This window comes from Limulus polyphemus, unplaced genomic scaffold (assembly GCF_000517525.1).
Source record: "Limulus polyphemus unplaced genomic scaffold, Limulus_polyphemus-2.1.2 Scaffold1999, whole genome shotgun sequence".
NCBI classification, from domain to species: Eukaryota; Metazoa; Arthropoda; class Merostomata; order Xiphosura; family Limulidae; genus Limulus; species Limulus polyphemus.
In genome coordinates this window covers 178,576-199,092 of record NW_013667609.1, presented here as the reverse complement: position 1 = coordinate 199,092, position 20,517 = coordinate 178,576, and the positions used below count along the sequence as shown (strand labels likewise).

The 20,517-nt window shown below is 35.5% G+C and overlaps 1 protein-coding gene across 7 annotated transcripts in view; it reads left to right on the top strand.

The window, feature by feature from the left end:
• The window catches only part of LOC106465610 (ubiquitin-like domain-containing CTD phosphatase 1), a 53,102-nt gene that overhangs the window by 4,371 nt on the left and 28,214 nt on the right, over positions 1–20,517 (top strand). For all 7 annotated transcript variants that reach the window (XM_022393541.1, XM_022393542.1, XM_022393537.1 and 4 more), the window contains one exon: positions 4,972–5,070. In XM_022393541.1, the coding sequence (XP_022249249.1) occupies positions 4,972–5,070 (99 nt within the window). The remainder of the gene's footprint in view (positions 1–4,971; positions 5,071–20,517) is intronic.

Genomic DNA, 20,517 nt, shown 5'->3' with positions numbered 1-20,517 from the left:
AAGGTCATAACTAGAAGAGATAATTGTTTACTTTATTTCTTTATTTACTGTTCTATGTTTTAGGGAAAATATGTTTAAGAACTTATTTCAAAACAGCAATAATCTATATACATATATAATGTATAATAATTGAAATGTGACTGTATTTTAGAAAATACTAGTTGACTAAACACAGCCAAGACAAGTTACTTTGTACAGACTAAAGGTCAGTTTTATGTTATTTGATATGGTAACATGAGTGCATGTGAGCTGCATCATTGTAACTTCTGTATTATTAGCCAGGTATGGGTGAAAGGTCAATATAATAAAAATAGTAAATATATATAAATGTACAATGTTATGAGATTTAAGCTATTTCATCTAAACATTTATGTTTTTGTGTTATAATATGGGTTCATTCTAGAATTAAAAAAGGCATAATTTATATTTATTTCCTAATTTTTTATGGTGGTTGAGAGATCATTCAAGTCTATCAAACCTGTACAGAGATTAATTACTGAAAATAACAGATAGAATATAAAGTTTTTTTCATAAGAAACATTTGATAACTATCCCGACATTATAAAGATTTCGCATTTGAAATTTCAAAATTTTCTTATGCATAAAAATATTTTTAATCGTAAAAAGAAAACTACTTTGCATGATCGATAGGCAAGATGTGAAAAGAAAAGAAAAAACATGAGAGAAACATTGCATTCTTTTTGTAAAGTAGTAGTATTCTCCTTAAAGCCATCAACACCCAGAACTTTAATGTCATCAGTAATCTTAAATAATCTATTGACCATTCCTTCATCTATGTCAGTGATATAAATTAATGAAAACAAAGGTCCCAACACTGAGCTATAAGTTATCCCACTCCTGAAATTAATTCAGTTTCACTGAATTCAGTTTATAACCCTCTTCTTTCTTCCATCTCTCTAGTAAGCCAACCTATCCCTGAAACCCACAGAGATAATAATTTTTTAAGTTTTTAACAAGACTTGTATGTGGCATCTTGTCAAATGCTTTCTGAAATTCCAGATACACCACATTCACACCCGTACCCTCATTGATAAGCAGTAACCTCTTCAAAGAATGTCAGAAGATTAGTAAGGTAAGATTTCTCCCTGATTGAACCATGTTAATTATCAAACAAAATTTTAAACTTCGTTAAATGAATTTGCAAAGCATCTTTTATTAGATTCAAAAGCTTTTCTCACTGCTAATGTAAGACTAATAGGCCTATAATTAATGGGATGGAAAATAAAATTACCCAACTTCCAATATTCTGGCACCTGTACTCTATTCAAGGAATTAGAAAAAATAGTAGCAAGTGGCTCACATATCCAATCCTTAACCTCTTTCAAAACCCTTGGGTAAATATTATCTGGCCCAGAAGCATTATGATTTTTTAAACTTTACAATTTTTTTCTTAACAAGCTCCAAATTAATGTGATCAGTTTGTTCAACCTTGTTTCCATCAAGCAACTGTTTAGGATGTGGAATATTGCTTAAAATCTTCATTAGTGAAAGTTGAAGAAAAAATAGAATTTCATAACCCAGTCATCCCATAATAAACAGATATTAACCTTCCTGTATCATCCCTCAAACGACATACTACCATTCTAACATTTTGCTTACCCTTAATGTATTTAAAGAAATCCTCACTGTTAAATTTTACACTTTCAGGTAACTTTTTAACACATATTTGTGATTTTCTAATTTCCCATTGGACCAACTCTGTTGATTTTTTGTATAATCCTACAACTCTTTCATCATTGCAATCAATTTAATCTTCTGTTTATAACATTTTAATATTGTTATTTATACCCTTTGTGAATCAACCTGGTTTTTTTACTTGCAGCCACCCCCTTTTTTTTTGTCTATAAGGAACATGCTTATCTTGAATATCTAATCATTTAATTTTTCCCCATTTGATCATTATTTCCAACTAATTCAGTTGCCCAACTCACAGCAGATAATTCTTGTGTAATCTCTTCAAAATTTGCATTTTTTAAACCTAGAACCAAAATTTATTATTCCTCATCTCCATATGCAAAAAAACATCAAATGTAATTGAGCAGTGATCACTTGGACTCAAATGTTTCCCATTCTCTACCCTATTGACCATTGCTTTATTAGAAGTTAACAACAGATCTAAAATAGCATGGTTCATAGTGGGATCCCTACTCACTTGTTGAAGAAAACCCTCCATCATGATTTGATTAACACTTTTCCAATCTATATACCTAAAATTAAAATATCCCACAATTATAACCTCATTAACAGTTCAGTTCTTCATCTTACTGTAGAGTTTCTCATGAATTTCACCTGGTGGTCTTTAGTAAGTTCCAACTAAAAGCCTTTTCCCCTTATAACCACTAACAGAAACCCAAATAGATTCAACCTCATTGCTATTAGCTTTGATATCATCAACTTGAACAGGATGTAACTCACATTTTACATATAAAACCACTCCTCTCTCTTTCTAAGTACTCTATCCTTATTACACAGTCTATAACCTTACATTTCAAAGAAAGTCTTCTCATCAGAAATGTCTATGTTTAGCCAGGTTTTAGCTATTTGTATTATATCAAAATCCTCTGTTCTCACCAGAGCTCTAAAATGATCCATTTTATTTCTTGTACTTCTAGCAGTAAAATAATAATAGTTTAGCCTACTATTAAAACTACCTTTGTACCTAAACCCGTCTCTGCATCTAATTCTTTTTTCATTATTCTAGTCCTTTCAATGGTTTTACCACTGTGTAAAGTTGCCCTTATAGTTGAGAGTTGTTTGTTTGTAGTTAAGCGCAAAGCTACACATTGGGCTATCTGTGCTGTGCCCACCACAGAGGCCTGGCCTAGTGGTTAAGGTGCTTGACTCACAATATGAGTATTACGGATTCGAATTCTTATCGTCAAACATGCTTGCCCTTTAAGCTATGGAGTGTTATAATATATTGATAAAAGAGTGACCGAAGAGTTGGCGGTGGGTGTTGTTGACTAGCTGCCTTCCCTCTAGTTTATCACTGCTACATTAAGGACAGCTAGTGCAGATAGCCCTCATGTAGCTTTGCGAGAAATTCATGTTAAATCAAACCCACCATGGGTATTGAAACTGGATTTATAATGTTATAAGTCCACAGACTTTCTGCTGTCCACTGGGGGCTATAGTTGAGTTAACAGCCCTTGTAAACAAGCCAGATCCTACACTATTTAAATATAAACCATTCATTCCAAAAAGCTCCCTTTTCCCACTGAACTGATCTCACAAATCCAACCAGCCAATCTGCTCCTTACATATTAACCTAAGCCTAACATTCAACTCTTAACCCTTCACTGTAGCTGGGATGTATATATTTCCCAATGCACTAGGAAATATACATCCCAGCTTCAATGAAATGGTTAAATACCTACTTATTGTTTCATTCCCACAGTTAAGTCTTGGTAACATTCTTGACAAAATTAAGCTATTATGGCCCCTTTTTGTTTGAATGCCTTGTACTTAACAATAGGCTTCTCTGACCTATCCTCCTCTACACCATTAGCCCCTATGTGCACTACAAAGACTGCATTACTGTGAGCACCTTTTACTATATCCTTTGCTCTGTCAGCTGTTTTCTCTACCTCTGCTTCTGGATAGCATAATCTAATTTTTTCCCCTATTTACCTCACAGACTATCTCGTCCACATGCCATACTATAACATCATTATGTATTTCATTCCCATCCCTAAATGTCCCTGCAGATAGCTCTCGTGTAGCTTTGCACGAAATTCAAACCAAACTATCTGTCCCTTTTGTTATCTTTCTCTTCTCAAGTTCATTATCTGCATAAGCTAAAGGCTGAAATATGTTGCTTAATAGAACCTGCTTATTATAATTCAATACACTACTACTAGACCTATTGATGTGTTTGTTTATATAATGCAAGAGAAGGAAAAAAATTGAACAGTTGTTCTCAGTTGCTTCTGAGCAAGCATTAAGGATATTCTAATCAATTTCCAGTGTCCCATTTGTATTTAGAACATCTGCGTAGATATAAATATAAATTTAGGCAGAGTAGGAGTCATCTTCAGCTGAGACAGTTTTATTTTTCTAACAGGGTGGTTGGCTTTTGAAATAATTTGCCCTTGGATGTTGTAGAGGCAGTAAATTTAAGTGAGTTAAGAGAAAGCTTAAGAAGTATATGAATATTAAAGGCTGACTTTAAGATTTTTTTTATAATAGTTTTAGTTTAGTTTAGAGGATGGGACAGCCAAGATGGACCAATAGGTCCCATGTAGTCCCAAAACATTGTTATGTTAAGTACCTTTATGAAATTGGTACCAAACTGCATTCATTGACCTATTTTATATCAGTTTTACACAGTTTTTAAATACAACTGATAGTTTTTGACTCTTTATCTTATGTGTATATAATTATTAATGTTTGATTCAACAACATTCAAATGTACATTTACTAGTAGTGAATATGCTTCTGTATCAATAAAGTTTTCCAAAATATATATCAACCATGTTTTTTTACTTAACCAACTAAATAAGCATATAACACTGTGAATAATTTACTGCACACAATATTATCTTTGATATGTTATTGAAACTACAGAGTGGTGCAAAATTCATTCCTCCCCAGGCTTTTTCTTAGTCATGTTTGTGTTTCAACAGTTGCCTTTTTGTTTGTTTCTTGAATTGGTTGGGATGTTAAGAACATGTGGAAGTGATCCTATTGTAACACTGTGTCATGATACCAACAGTGCCCAATTCAAACATCTAATATAAGGGAAGGACTTGAAAAAAATCATGGTGGAACACAACTTTTGTATCATCTTGTATAATTATAAGTAGAACATAGTTTACTTGGGAAGCCATCAGTTTTGGAGTTATTGTTTATTGTTAATCATAATTATATTTCATACATTCACTGTTATGTGTATATTTGTTTGAGAATAATAAATATTCAAATTGTTGCTGATCAATCAGTAATCTTCAGATCACAGGTCCACAGCACAATCTGCATCTGAACTGATGAGGCCTTATTTGCATGAATTTCTAACATCAGCTCATGAAGATTATGATATTGTCATTTGGTGTAAGTACACTTTATTGATTTAATTTTACAAGCTACAGGAGCAGACTCAATAGTGAATATTATATTTTATCTGTCCAGTGAAACTTAAAAATCTACATTATTTAACTTAGGTCATATGATTTTTGTAATGTTTATGTTAATAATTGTTAGTTTAATTTTGGCAGTTATCATCATGGTAAGATTGTTTTGTCTAATTCATATCTTAGGTCCTTGAATTTTTATTTCTAAAGAAATAGCAATGACATTTTAATGAAAGCTTTTATGTATGTTGAGTTAACATTTGAGAGAAATGCAATATTTCTATATTTGTTTAAAAAAAATATGTAAAGAATTATTGAAAAAATTATAAATGCAATTAATAAGGATATTGTGAATTTCATGTAGAATCAACCAAATAACAGAAAGATATTCTGCCTGTTGAATTTCAAAACAAAATATCTAGTCATCTATTTCTACTCAGAATAATAAATACCTTAACCACTATGTTTTTCAACATTTATAATAAACATGCATGAAATCAACAATTAAATTATAAAACATTATTAATTTGCTTAAGGATTAACCCTATCTGCACAAGTGGGTCAAATTGCATGTCAGGACATATCTTACAGTTACATTCAAAATTTAATTAAAGAACTTTATTGTTAATGTTTATCAACAATTTAGGCACCAAAATGTACTTTGTAATTCAAATTTAAATATTATATTAAATTAAATTTATTAATTTCAAAAAGAAACATTTAACTAGATTCTCAATCTTTACTTCTGTATCTCATGATGATTCCTTGGTCAGAATTGCCCTTTTAAATTTTTTTCTATCCTTATATGATCTTCTGAGTATGTCACCAATTACACACTTATATTATAGATGTTTCTAAGCTGTAATACAAATTAATAGCCCCCTAGCTTCTTGCTTTACTGTGATATAAACAAAAAGCCAAATCCATATGTCACACCCATCCTATCTCATTCTTTCTTTCAAAAAATCTGAATAATTCTCTCTGTCATTTGTTTTTAGATTGTTTATAAACAATAGAAAGAGCAGATTGTTTTTTAAAAGATTTATTTGGAAATTAGCTCATTTAGACACCAGGTTAGGAAATATTTAGCCTGAGTTTTATTGTTTGCTTCTGTGGTGTTTGGCTCAACCAACTAATAGAATTGATTTGACCTATTTATAGCTTATTTAGAAAGCCAGTTAAATTATAGTGGTAAAAGAATGTTCCATTTTCCAAAATATAGTTACCTTCTCCCATACTACAGCTACCACTTGACTGTCAGGGTTTCTTTCTTTGACCATCTAAGCATTGGTCTGATTTTTTCTCACTTGCTCCAGTCTTTTATACCCCACTTAATTGCCCTTGGCAATATTTGTCTCGTGAGACTCTCCACCTTTGTCAATGTGCCGTCCATCCTGGTACTGTATATGAGTACCTCATTCAGATGATGTTATAACTTTTTCTCAACAAAGCATTCACTAATGGGTTTCTATGTGTTACGATCCTTAGGAGATACTTGCTCTAGTCTTTTATACCACACTTAATTGCCCCTTGGCGATATTTGTCTTGTGTCACTCTTCACCTATGTCAAAGAATATATCTGCTCCTAGAAATTAGTGGTTCTAGAGTGGACTCTGTAGTTAACCTGAATAGATCAATGCCTCCTGGTGGGACAGTGGTAACTCTATGGACTTACAACTCTAAAGTCTAAAATGTTGTTTTTCTAAAACTAAACGTTGTTGAAAGGCTTTCAGGATCACCAAATCCATTGATGATGAGCTGGACCCATTGTTAGTATGCACATTGGTTCGATTGTCGGCTTCTATGTTCATCCCTGTTGTTGTTGGGGCCTTGACTGTCATCAGCTCCTACAGGAGGTCAGTTCCACTCCCTATTTGAGAGTCCTGACCCCTGACATCACCCCTTGATCCATTGATACCCAGAATAGACTTTGTTCATATCTAAGAGTTCTGCTGCTCAGTTGGAATGCTGCCAGCAGTATCAGGGTATGTGGGGGCTCAGCTCTGGGAGTTTCTGGATAGTGGTAAACCTTAACCATGGATCCATGGGCACTACAGGTCCTTGAGTCAAGATTAGTCATTCAGTTCACATCTTCATCACCATTATCCATCCAACCTGTAGGGTTTCTGTCTCCTGCAGATCCTCGGGTTTCAAAACTTATTTCTAGGGCTATCAGAGTTTGGTTGGTCTGGGGGTAGAGAGAGAGTCATGCCAGTTCTTCCAGGATTTTATTTCCTTTGGTTTGTTTGGCGGAAGAAGACAGGAGATTGGTGTTCAGTCAACGATTTCTCTCGTCTATATCAATTCTTAGATTCTCCAAGGTTCACAAGTCATTCATTCCTCTCTCTGAGTTGGCATTCTTTACTAGGATTGTGGATGTCCATGTTTGATGTAGTCATCTCCTACCTGCACATAGCCATAGTGGTGACATCCCACCACTATTAGTATTTTTTGTGTACAAGGGTCACGTACTGCAATTTGGGGTTTTTACCCTCTGACCACATGAGTTCTCCCGAGTCATACGAGCATTTTCTCATCACCTCCATTCCCTAATCCTGTGCGCACACTATTTCATAGATGACTGGTTACTGCTGGTACCATCTCATCAATTGTCAGAACGTCACACTCGGATTCTACTTTCAAAAACAACCAAGGCAGGCTTCATTCTCAGAGATGAGACATCTATACTTGCTCTAACTCAACATTTCATCAGTCTAGGTAATTTTGTCATAACATATTTCAATTGAGCTCACCCAACTCCCATCCGGCTCCATGCTTTGAAACAGGAAACCCAACTTTTATTCACCTCTCCTTCTCCCACTGCACAGGTTGTTCTTTCTCTTTTGGGAATATGCTCATCAATCAATTCGCTCATGCTTTTGGGATGAGCACACAAGAGATCCTTTCAAAGGTCTTTATGCAACCAAAAGATCATCAATATTGATCACTGGCTTCTCCAGCATCCTTATTCAGGATCATTCCTCGATCTTGAGGGAATGTTAGATAGGGACAATACTAAGATGTGGGTTCCTATGCCACCACCTCAACTAGAGATCCATCTCTTCACAAATGCCTCGCTTCAGAGATGGGGTGCATATCTTAACAGTAAGGAATTCCATTGTCTGTGCACAGATGATGAGGCTTCGCTACACAATGTTTTAAACCTTCTTTTTACCTGGCTCTTTGGCTAGAGTTTTGCATCTTCCACAATCACCCTGTATAAGGCAGCCTTAACAACTACCTTTCGGTACTTGAGACAAAAAATTCTTTGAGCCTCCCAGTACTTTCCAGCTTCCCCAAGTTGCTTTGGGTCCTTTGTCCCAAATGACCATTCCAGTTACTTAACTGGTATATTAAGGTTACATTATGTGCCCTTTCTCAACACCCATTGTAACCTTAGTCTCATGTGCTGTGTATCACTTTTCTCTGAAGGTTTATTTTTTATTACTGCTGACCTACAGACATTGCCAGTCAGAGAGTTTTATGTTGATTGGGCACAGGAAGCTTTACCATTCTACCTACATCCTAAGACTGGTTCTTCTTCTCTAAGACACTGTCAGACAGGGAAGATGATAAATCCTTTTCACCAATTCATCTGATCACTATTTCTCTATTTTATGACCAATCAGATTTGGATAATTTGTTAGGTACAGTGAGGGTCTTGAAGGTTTTATTGCTCACACTAATGCCTTCAGTGATGCTTGTCAAACACTAATTTATTTATTTGGATCAATCAGTTTCCCAGGATTTATCTCCAATTACATTGATGAGGTGGGTACAAAATTCGTCCATATCGCTTATTGTAGGTTCTCTTTGAAGGCAAGAGTCTTCTGTGAGTCACGTTTAACCAGATTCATCACATTTCTATGTCCTTAGCAGCCCAGATGAATTGCTCGCTGGAGGACATAGTGTGGGATAGTATGTGGACTTCCCCCAATACTTTTGTCTCGCATTATTTGCAAGATCTTCATCTGAGGGTTTTTGACTACCCTTTGTAGCTATCTTAACCACTTCTGCTACATTATTTGGAGGGGTGAGTATTTTCATTGCTACTCATGTCTCTACTTTATGTTTCAGGGTCTCTTAGCTCATTTTCACAGGATCCCACTCTGTGATGAGTGTTGCCCAGGCAGGTGTGCTTTTATCAAATTAATTCTGCACTAGCAACCACTAATTCAATATACTTTATCTAGGTTGCAACAGGCAGGGCCAGATTAAGGTGGGTGCTGGTGGAGCTGTAGCTCCAGGCCCACCATGCTATTAAAAAAAAGACATGCATTAGAAAATATACAAATTCCTGCATCAATAATGAGTTTACCATTTTTAAACACGTGACTGAGACATATACACAATTTCAAATGATCCCTTAACCCTTTTGCTACGAATAGGTAAAAGTGTATGTCGTGGTATTTTACAGTTACATTCAAAATTTAATTAAACTAATTTATTATCAATGTATATCAATAAAGTTGGTATTAAACATAATTTATAGATCAAATTTTAATAACATAAAACTATCAATTTCATATTTTTTAAAGTGTATATATATTTATATATAAATAAAAATGCCAAGCTTCATTCTCTGTATATCGCATACAACCTTTAAGTCTAAACTATTTATTTCAACATTTTATGCTACCTTCTAAGGCCTGTAATTTTCTGTGGGATTTTACACTTACTTATATATATATTTGCCACTGATACAGCTTTTGCTTTATGGAGATATCAGCAATAAAGTACTGGTCAAATGCCATGCCTTCCATTGAGCATCCTGTTTTCAAAACTTGTAGTAAATTCTCTCTGATGTTTGCTATTGTATTATTTATAACCAATATAAGGCGGAAGTTTCATGGAACTGACAGCTATAGGGTCTAAAGATTTGTGACAGTGGAATAATAATTTGGACATCTGAGTGCCATTTCCTTCAATCTTGCTGTTGGGGGCTCTACTTGACCTGGTATGGAAATAATTTTAAGCCATTTCAATGTTGGTTATTCGTTCGTTTGTAGTTAAGCACAAAGCTACACAAGGGGCTATCTGTGCTGTGCCTATTATGGGTATTGAAACCCTGATTCCAGTGGTATAAGTCTGCAGACAAGCCGTGGTGCCACTGAAGGGACCTATGTTAGTTAGAAAGTTAAATAAACTATGTAAGTTTTAAGACATTCTATTTTATGTGTGTGGAAATATTTTGCATTCTAAATTGAATACAAAAATTTCTGATGCCACATTATTATAAATAATCATAATTTTCTGTTATATTCTGCAGCCATTCTAGAAAGAAAAAGGGGGTAATTTAGATTTATTTGATATTTTTTTAGGTGGTTACAATGTCGGTAAGAATTACTGAGCCTGTATACGTAGAGTTAATAAAACACACATAAAATACTTTGTCTTTAATATAATTTGACCAAAAATATTGAAACAAAATGAGTTTGAAGATGCTTGACTCAATTGTTCATATTAAGACCACCCTCTCATTTAACGGAAAATTATGTTATTTAACATTCATTTATTTCATTGTTTGAAAGTCTGTGTTGAACTGTTTTACTTCAGATATTTATTCAGACCAAAATGATGCAGAGCATGAATTATTATCATTGTTGGCCTAATTGGGTGATATTTTGTGAAATGAAATATAAATAATATTAAAAAATATGGTATAACTATGCAAACTATTTTCATTCAAAAAAATATGCATTTACTAAAGTTGTTACATGCCTTACTAAAGCTGTTTATGTCTTAGCTACACTGGTAGCTTGGCCGCGTATTTTGTTTTACCCACCATCATGCCCTAAGTTTAAAAAAAAAACCTGGCCTGGCTAACTTATGAATGCGCCTGGCATGGCCAGGTGGTTAAGGAGCTCGACTCACAATCTGCAGGTCACGGGTTCGAATCCCCGTCCCACCAAACATGCTCGCCTTTTCAGTCGTGGGGGCATTATAATGTGACTGTCAATCCCACTATTTGTTGGTAAAAAGAGTAGCCCAAGAGTTGGTGGTGGGTGGTGATGATTAGCTGCCTTCCCTCTAGTCTTACAACTGCTAAATTAGGGATGGCTAGTGCAGATAGCCCTCGTGTAGCGCAAAATTCAAAACAAACAAACAAACTTATGAATGAATATTTGTTGTAAAATTCTTATTGGTGCTATAATCTTAGCTACCAGTTTGGCTGCCAATATTGATTTCATTCCTTTAAGTCGCCCACTCAATGCTTTTTTTGGTCACACTTTTTTTTTTACACCTAAGGTGTTTTTGATTAGATAACATGACCTTCTGTCAACACACCAACAAACCACAGCAAGTTAGAAAGTGACACTCGATAGCTTTAGGACACATTAGCTTTAGGATTGCAACCGTGTTATTCAGAACAGACCTATACTTTACAGAACCAACCAAATTCTTTAAAATGTATTGTGGTAGTTTTTCCTCTCTAAAACAGTGTTACTAACTTCCTTTATAGTAACATGATGAAAACTAGATTAACAGTTTCTTGTCATCACCCTCATGTACTTGGTAAAGCTGTATATAGCATCATTATTTACACTAATTACTTAAACTAATATCACGTGATGCTAAATGCTTTTTAATTAGAAGAACTTCATTAAATTTAGCTAAATTGTGCTTAAAAATTGGCAATGAATAATAGCCGTCCACCCATATGATTATTTTTAGAAAACTTGAACTAGAAACTGATAATCTAGTTGTTTGGCCTAACCAATAGTTATGTATCTGCACATTCTTTCATCCTATAGTTTCACTGCTCTAAATCTGCTGTTTTTAATCAAAAGGTCAAAATATTAAAAATGATCCACTTTTACTCTTAGGTGAAGCTGTAGTAAATATTTTATACCAATACCTCATGTGACCTTTTGTGAAGGCATGTGCAAATATTTTGTTTAAAATTGAGCAATTTTTGTTGAATAACTTTGCACATGTGGCTTATATTTACCAAATTTGACATGTAATCATAGGTTGTAAAGATCTATCAGTGTATTAAATTTGAAAAAATTCATAAAAGTTAAATATGTTTTCTATCAAATAAAGTTTCGGTACTTTTGATGCAAAGAAAAGAAAAAGGATGAATTTCAAATAAAAGTGGAAATTTTATATCTCTCGTATTTCTTAACAAATTGACTGGAAATTTGGTATGTGAAGTAAGGGTCGAGTAGAGAACATTTACTGAAAATATGTGATAGTTTGGATTACCATAGTCTGAACTACAGAAAGTGGAAAATCAATAAGCTGTTGCTCCTGTTAATAACACAGTTCATTCTGCAGGTTGTTTTGGCTGTTCGACACAATACAGTGTGTCTTGATATCAAAATAGATTGTTTCAAAATTATCCTTTTGCACTCATCAAATTGCCCTAATACATAAGAATTATGTTACTTTGAAGATTTATCAGCATCTTATACCTAAAAATCACCAAGCACAACCCTAAAAAATTAAAGCATTTTGTAGGATAATGAGCAGAAATTTAAAACAAGTATAATGAAAACATATTTTCAACAATGACTGTTGATCAAACCAGCAAATTTCCTCTGAAACAATTATAAATTTTAAAATCACAAATATGTTATTGTTCTTATATGTGTGTGCCCCTTTTACAGGCTGAACTCCACCCTTCAAAAAATTCTATATAATCGCATCTGTCTATGATAAAAACTTGAAATTGATTTGTAATTTGTCTTCTGTAAAACTTATCAGGTTAGTTGGCATTAATAGCCCCCCAGTGGCACAGCAGTATGTCTGTGGACTTACAACACTAGAAACCAAGTTTCGATACCCTTTGTGCTTAACTACAAACAAACTATGTCGTTAATAATTATTGCCATTTCCTGAAATAATATTAATTTGATAATTGTTTGGTAGATGTAAAGCCTGAATGGCCACTTTATTTATTTATATTATGAACAAATTTGAGTAGGCCCATAGGAAGTCTTCAGCTCCAGGCCTCATAGATCCTTAATCTGACCCTGGCAACAGGCCCTGTAGAAATGAGGTGTTTCATAAGGCCACCTAGAGGCTGACCAGGTGGTATTACTGTACTTTGCTGGACCACCACTCATGGACTATCATGAGTAAAGCATAAGGTTATCCTGCCCTTCCCTGCCAATGATTGGATTGAATAACTAGGGGTTGGTTTGCTTTTAAAAATTTAGGGAACATGATTCACTTATTCACTGTTTCCAGATCACTATTCCTTAGGACTCCTCAACGTGCATTACTCCCCCAGATTTTACTAGTGGAGTTAGGGAGTCCTTACCACACCCAGTTTCCAGTCACTGGGGTAGTGGACAGAGGCTTTTCCTCCAGAGTGTTATAGTTAAGTTCTTCCACTCTTCGAGAAAAGTGCAAAGTTGGTGGCCCTCCTACCTGGATCCCTGTATTTCTTTCTTCTCAGATTTCAGTAGGAGAGGCACCAGCCTACATGAGAGCCTTCTTGTAGTACCAGTTCAGACTTGATGCCCAGCAATCTGGTTGGATTGAGCATGGCCCTTCTTTTTTATCAATATTGGTTCAGTACATTGTTCAGCGAAGAGGGTTCATTGTCTCCATGTAATTCTAAATGCAAAGTGGTTCCATCCTGGGTCCTTTGTTAAGCACAGTTTGTTCCAAGTCCTCCCCATAATTCTAGGGGCAAGTGAAATTTACCTTGCCCACATGGTTTGGGAGTGAGAATGCAGTTCATAATTCCAGACCAGATGAGTTCTGTTTACTCAGATTGAGTAAGGCGTACAAGATCCCATCATTCTGAGCCTGGAGTGTTGCCTTTCAGGTTGAGGAGAAGGTCTGTCCACTTTGGTGTTGCTTCTTGTGTCTCGTAACACATCACTCTATAGCTACAGGTTGGAATCCACTCATAAGAATATGTATGTATGTATGTATGTATATATGTATTTATATATTGCAATCCAATTGTCCTAGCCACCAATGTGGGATATAATGACCATGGCCCTATAATTTCAATCCGGAGCAGTGGAACCTCTGCTACCTGGTTGGGGGCTGGCCAATAGTAATAATAAATCATGTAAAATTCCACCCACAGTACACGAATTAAGTTCCGGGTGAAGAGCATATCTGTTCTTGAGGTAGTGCGGTTCTGCCAATAAGGTGGCAATCTTTTATTGACACACCCACGATCTATGCAGATGCTTTCTGTATGGATAATTCCCTCACAGGCCTCTCCACCTTATCAATTTGAGATTCTAGCTGTAGTGTGAGAAGAGGTAAGTATGTTTTGTAAGTTAACATTTTCTTAAATCAGAAATGTGTTTCCAATAATACTTGCATCCTCTCACACCCTCCCGCCCTTCCTCCCCACTAAGAGCCAGTGCTAGAGACTGTGGATTGAGTTAGTCTCAAAAAAGTGGTAACATTATCTGAATGAGGTGCTTATATACAGTACCAGGATAGAAGGCTCATTGACATGGTGAAGAATGTTACGAGACAAATATCACCAAAAGCAATTAAGAGGGGTGTCAAAGACTGTTGCAAACAATAAAATATCAGACCAAGCTTAGATGGGCAAAGGAAGTAACTCTGGCAGTCAAGTAATAGCTGTAGTATGACATACATTTTCGATTTAAGAAAATGTTAACTTTTGGGCATGATAATGTTTTGTGTTCTAAATTGGATATATAAAGTAAAAATAATATTTGAGATCACCGTTATTGTTACAAAAAAGAAAGTAGGCTTATAGTGCTAAGTCCATCGACAACAAAAGGTCTGAATTTCAGTTATAAATATTGAATTTCTTGTATTTTATGTACATTTGTTATTTATTGTTATAAAAGTAACTAAAATGTATTACATTAGGTTAGAAAACATGAATGAAAGAATAAATAAAAAATTTCTTGTGACACACTGTTCCAGCATGTGCACATACTGTAGTGAGATTGTAATAGGGGTGCTTGAAACCTACAAAAACCTGTTTACTATTTACTCTTACAGATAAAGCTAATACTTTCCTAATCTGGGTTCATTTAGTTTTATTGCTTTTCAGCTGCACATAGACCCTCCTGGAGAACATTGAAAGCCATTTATCATAAATAGTTTTACAATATGCAGTCATTCTAGAAATAAAATGTAATTTGGATTTATTTGATTTTTTCAACTTTTAATTTGACTTTCCACTGCTAAGTTCACTAAAATTAGTGTTAGGGTAGAGAAAATAACAGAAATAAAATATAAATTTTTGCTGAAAAAACTTGATATTCATTTAGGAGGTTTAGAGGTTATGCTTTCAAAACAGGCTTTATTTTCCTAATATGATAACTAAAATGATATTATGTGACTTGTGATGGTATTTTGGGTTATTTAATTTGAAAAATATGTGAATTACTAAGCAAGGTTCTCTGATTCAGCAAATTACAATCGTGGTAATTCAGAGGTAAGAAAAATATTGGCGATTTGTGAAGCTGCCCATGAACTATAAGTAGGATAACTGTAAGTCTTGAAGGATTGAAATCCATGTAACACCGGTGTTTTTTATACCAAATACATTGTGGAATTTGCCAGTTCTTGGTTTGAAACTTAACTTTAAAAAGTGACATCTCTTGAGGTATTCTGAGTTATTTATTAGGCAGTATAAAAACTTAGTGATTTACATTTCATGATCAACAGCATTTGTAGTTGTTAGCTCATTTAGTCACCCAACAATCAATTTGCACCTAAGATGTTTTACTTTATCTAAGTTGTGAAGCTACTATTTGCCCACCCACTCTCCACCCAGGTGTGTTATCATGTTTATGGACATACAATCTAGAATCCAGGGTAAGTTTCCTTGTGTTTAACAGACATGCAATTTCAGGGCCATTTCAGAGTATCAATATCAATTCCAACATGTCAGCCCCTGCCATTACAATTTTAAGGCTAAAGTTACCTGAACAAATAATGGCTGGAGACGGCTTGAATGGGTAATGAAGAAAAACTTTAATATAAGTTTAACATAATTACAAATGTTAGCCATTATTAGTCTCAAAGTGGGTTCCTCATCGTCGAATTTGAATTCACTTGAACAAAATTTGCTGAACCATTGTTAACAGTTACAAACGCTCAAAACATTTCCATAAACTTCTTTGATATTCTTTGTGGCTACAGAGGCTTTGTTTCCCTTCTTGTATTCAAACAGCATTATATGCCAAATGTTTGTATTGTTGTGTGCCATCACTATGAAGGATTAGAGTATACTAAACTTTATACATTATATAGGCTACACTAACATGACGTTATACATGATGTACGGTTTTTGAGGGGTGGTTAATGAAAGTATTCCAAAATGTGACATTAATTTCTTGACGACCTAATACATGAGATTTGTGATATTTTATGAAACTTGAGTTTTGCTGTTTTTTTTTTTATAAATAAGGAAAAACAAAATGGTATTTTTTTCTTGCATTCCCATCATGAATTCTTAATTGATGGTAACTTCTGCTTCTTCCCATGATAATGATGATGTTCCTACCACAAGACTTGTGGCTGTTAGGTGCTTATTGTTTGTGGAAGCATGAAAGCCATTGTTCAACATGTTATGGATTCCTTCATGCACACTAGCTTCCTCCTCCTAATGTTTATTCTCCCCAATTTGAACATTTTTAGGATAATGAAGATGATGATTTTGACAGGCTATCTTCCCCAACAAAGTTTGCTCTAATCACAGCTTTCTCTATGGAGGAAAATTCTAACCCTTTTCATCTGTTCTTTGATATAATTTTGCAATTATGTTAATTTCTTTCATTTTTGACTTATCCAGTGCTTTACTACACAAAACTTATACCTGAGATACTTTGTTTTCCTTCCATTACCTGATGTTAGGGTCCATACAGACTCATTTCTCAAATACCTCCACACACCTGAACTAGCATGCCTCATCTACTTGACTCTTTTGTCTTGGCGTACATCCGTTCTTCCTTGAATGTAAGTCTTTGGAATCACTTTTTCCCAGTTTGAGTGTTGGAAACAAAACGTCTATTTACCTTTCTATTGCCCAATTTTCATGCCTTTTTCTCTTTCTTACCACCCTCCTTCATTCTTCTCATTACTTTACCTTATGTCTGACACACTTCAAGAGGGGTTTTCTGGATAGGTTTATTTTCACTACATTGGTCTGTACTTCTCTTCTATCTCTCTTACTTGATTCCTTTGCCAATGGAACAGGATGCTCACCTAGCTAATGTACACCTCCCTCATTCTTGTCTCCATTTCTTCATCCTGAGGTCTTTTGTAAGTTACTGACTCACTGGAGACCTGGGATTTGGTGGCATAGAATCATTTCTTATTGTTTACTAGAATTTCTCAACTTCACCATTCTGTTCCTGTTCCTAGGCTTGATGTATCTATCTATCTTCCCCTTCCCTTTCCAGTTTTTTCAGCCTTCTTTACTTCCCATTCTCCCAGTGTCAGGGTTGTCACTTGTCTTGTCGGTAATTACCCTGTTGGGGCTCATCTGTTTCTCATCTCCAGCATTTGATCTCCATTTTTGTCCAACAGATGGGTTCTCACTCACATCTTGTCTCTCCACTTTTCTTCACCTCCTACTCTTTTCCATTTCCTTTCCTCCTCTCTCTATGTTCCCCTTTATCTTCAGTGTCTCAAGGATGTGGTCTCAAGTCTCTTGACCGTGTATGTTATCGAGAGGGTATTTACCCCTACACCTAGTTATTACTCACTTTTTTTGTGGTCCCCAAGAAGACTAGAGTCTGACATCAGTTATTGACCCATCATATATCAACCAATCTTTTTATCATTCTTTGGTTCCATATGAAGGGTTTCTTTTCTCTCAGCTGATTCTGTTCACCCAGACTGTGGATGACCAGGATAATTGTTTTGGACACACTTTTTACACCCCATTCTCAGTTAGTCATGATCCATCCTGACAATCCTACAATCATTTTGCATATGAACTGTCAGGGGGATATCTGTTTCAAGACACACTGTTTCATCACACTAGACCTGCTATTTTAGGCTTATTCCTGTTGGATTTGTTTCATGTCTCGTCTTTTTCCAGGGGCTCTAAACTGTGTGGCAGGATTTTACTCATAGAATGGTCTCTTCATCTTCAGGTTTTTCATTGGATTTTCTCAATTGGAAAAACCTCTCTTCAGGGCCTAACCACTCTTAACATCAGACTTCCTATCTTTGGGTCCTCAGTTCCTCATCCTTTGGTTTGACAGTTGATACTGTCAGTCACTATCGGTCTTACCTTTTTCTATATCCATATCCTTATATTCCTCTTCTTCCTCTTGTCCTTGCTTAGATATGCAACACTCCTTGTCATGTCCTGTTGGTGGTGCTTATTTGGCTGGTACAGCCATTTTCTCAGCTTTGTTGATTGGCATCAGTGCCCAATCTTCTTCCTTTTTCATTTCCATACTTAATTTTTCCAATGATCTTTTTTTTTTTTCACTGAAGGATGTTGTCCCTTCCTCTTCACATGCAGGATTTGTCCATTCCATTGTCCACAGGATTGGACTGTTCAATCATGTAGCCTTTTTCTCATCTCATTCTTGTCATCTTCTGTTCTTCTTTCAATAGAAGTGGTGAGTTTTTAATGTTGGTCCATCAGTCTCTCTCTTCCTTCAGACTATCCTTTTGTGGTCCACATTTCAGCTTTTTTAACATGATTGTTCAGCCATAAATTATCAGTATCCACCATTGCTGGTTCTCAGGAAGCTTTATGAACTATCTTTGCCATTTGCATCTGGTTTATTTCTCCTGTTCTCTCCACTTTGTTCTGATTCTTCTTTCTTTGCCCAACCACCCATCCTATTCCTATGCTTCACTGGAACTTTGACATGGTTCTTGATGCTCTTACACATGCTCCATTTGAGCTGTTGGCTTCATGTTCATTATACCTTCTTTCTCTGAAGCTATGTATTCTTCTCCTTCTCGCCAGTGGTTGCCATTGTTTTGATTTCTGTGAAATCAATGCTTCCTGCACTCTCTTTCACTGTACTTACTTCCTCCTCTATTCAGACTGGGCCTTTCTTCCTACCATTGTGGCTGCTCAGGAAGGTAATCATTCTTTTACATTTCATTGCATCAAATTTGTCAACTGTTTCACTCTTGCATCTTATCCAAGACCTCTTAAGGCTGGCATGTAGATGAATCTGTACATTCTTCTCCTATTATCTTTGTCATCTGGCTGTTTTGTATCCTGTTGGACATAGACTCCCTCCAGTCGTTTTTCTTCAATGAAACTACATATTGTTTTTGAAAAGGGTAAATGCATTTTCTTGTTCAGCACCCTATTCCCTTTTATAGAATTCTGCCAGGTAGATAGGTTGAATGCTTTCCATTATGTATGGACCAATGCAGATTTTGGGAAATCAACATACTCTGGGAGGAAATATTAGAGGACCCAGGCACTTCACCAAATCTCCTCCTCTTCAATTGGAGCACAAGGTACCCTAGCCACTTACAAATTCCTAGCTGCTGGGATGGTGGACCTTGGAGAGTTCTTCACTGATTGTGTGCAGCACTAGTGGGAAGTGGGTCAGTGGTGATGCTGTCTATGTAGTGCTGGTCATTCCTCAAACACATAGTGCATCCTCCTCCTGCAGCAAGAGTATGTCCAGTTGAGTCAAGGTGAGACACATACACTACTGTCTGATTATGTCCTGACCACATTACACTTCTTTGCATGCTGACCATTTGTGTGCAGATGCTCTGTTGGTCAGGATCAAATTCCACAGGTGAAAGATATACTACAGTTGAGACAAGATGCAGTCTTCCATCTCCCACAGTTGTGCCCCAAAGGAGCCCCTTTCATTGGGTTTCACATTCCATGGGCTTTCTATTCTGGCACTTTCTGAAGAAAGTTAATTTAGGCTTAATTTTTACACTGGTCCCTCCACCATTTCGATGGGGGATTATAGCTATTTTGTGTGAATAGGTGAAGTATAGTCTCAGAAGTTAACATTTTTGTTAAATTAAAATGTATTCTCAATAGATACTTCTGCACACCTTTCCACGTGTCCATACAACTTCCAGTGCAGTTTCTTCTTGCCTTGTCTAAAAATAAATTATTTTGAGCACAAATGCTTAAGGAGAGTTACTGCATAAGGAGGTTCTGTTGCCCTCCTATTGTTGGAGGACTATTGTAGCATAAGAATGTCATGATGCACTAGCACAGTTCATGTTAAACATGATTTTTAGGTGCAACTTAGCTCAAGGCTAGTGGCATACAAATCTCATACACTAGCACCACCTCACAAACAAAAACAAATTGCTTTAGTTTAGAGAAAAGCCTTGCCAACTGTATACATTAATTTTTAGATGTTGATTAAATAAAGTATCCCATCTAATTCAGAGGATTATAAATTCAAAACTTTTAAGACAAGTTGTTTATTTTCAAAATCAAATTCTTTAGTATTAGACTATCAAGAAATTAATGTCAATTTTTTTAGATGAAAAAACCTGA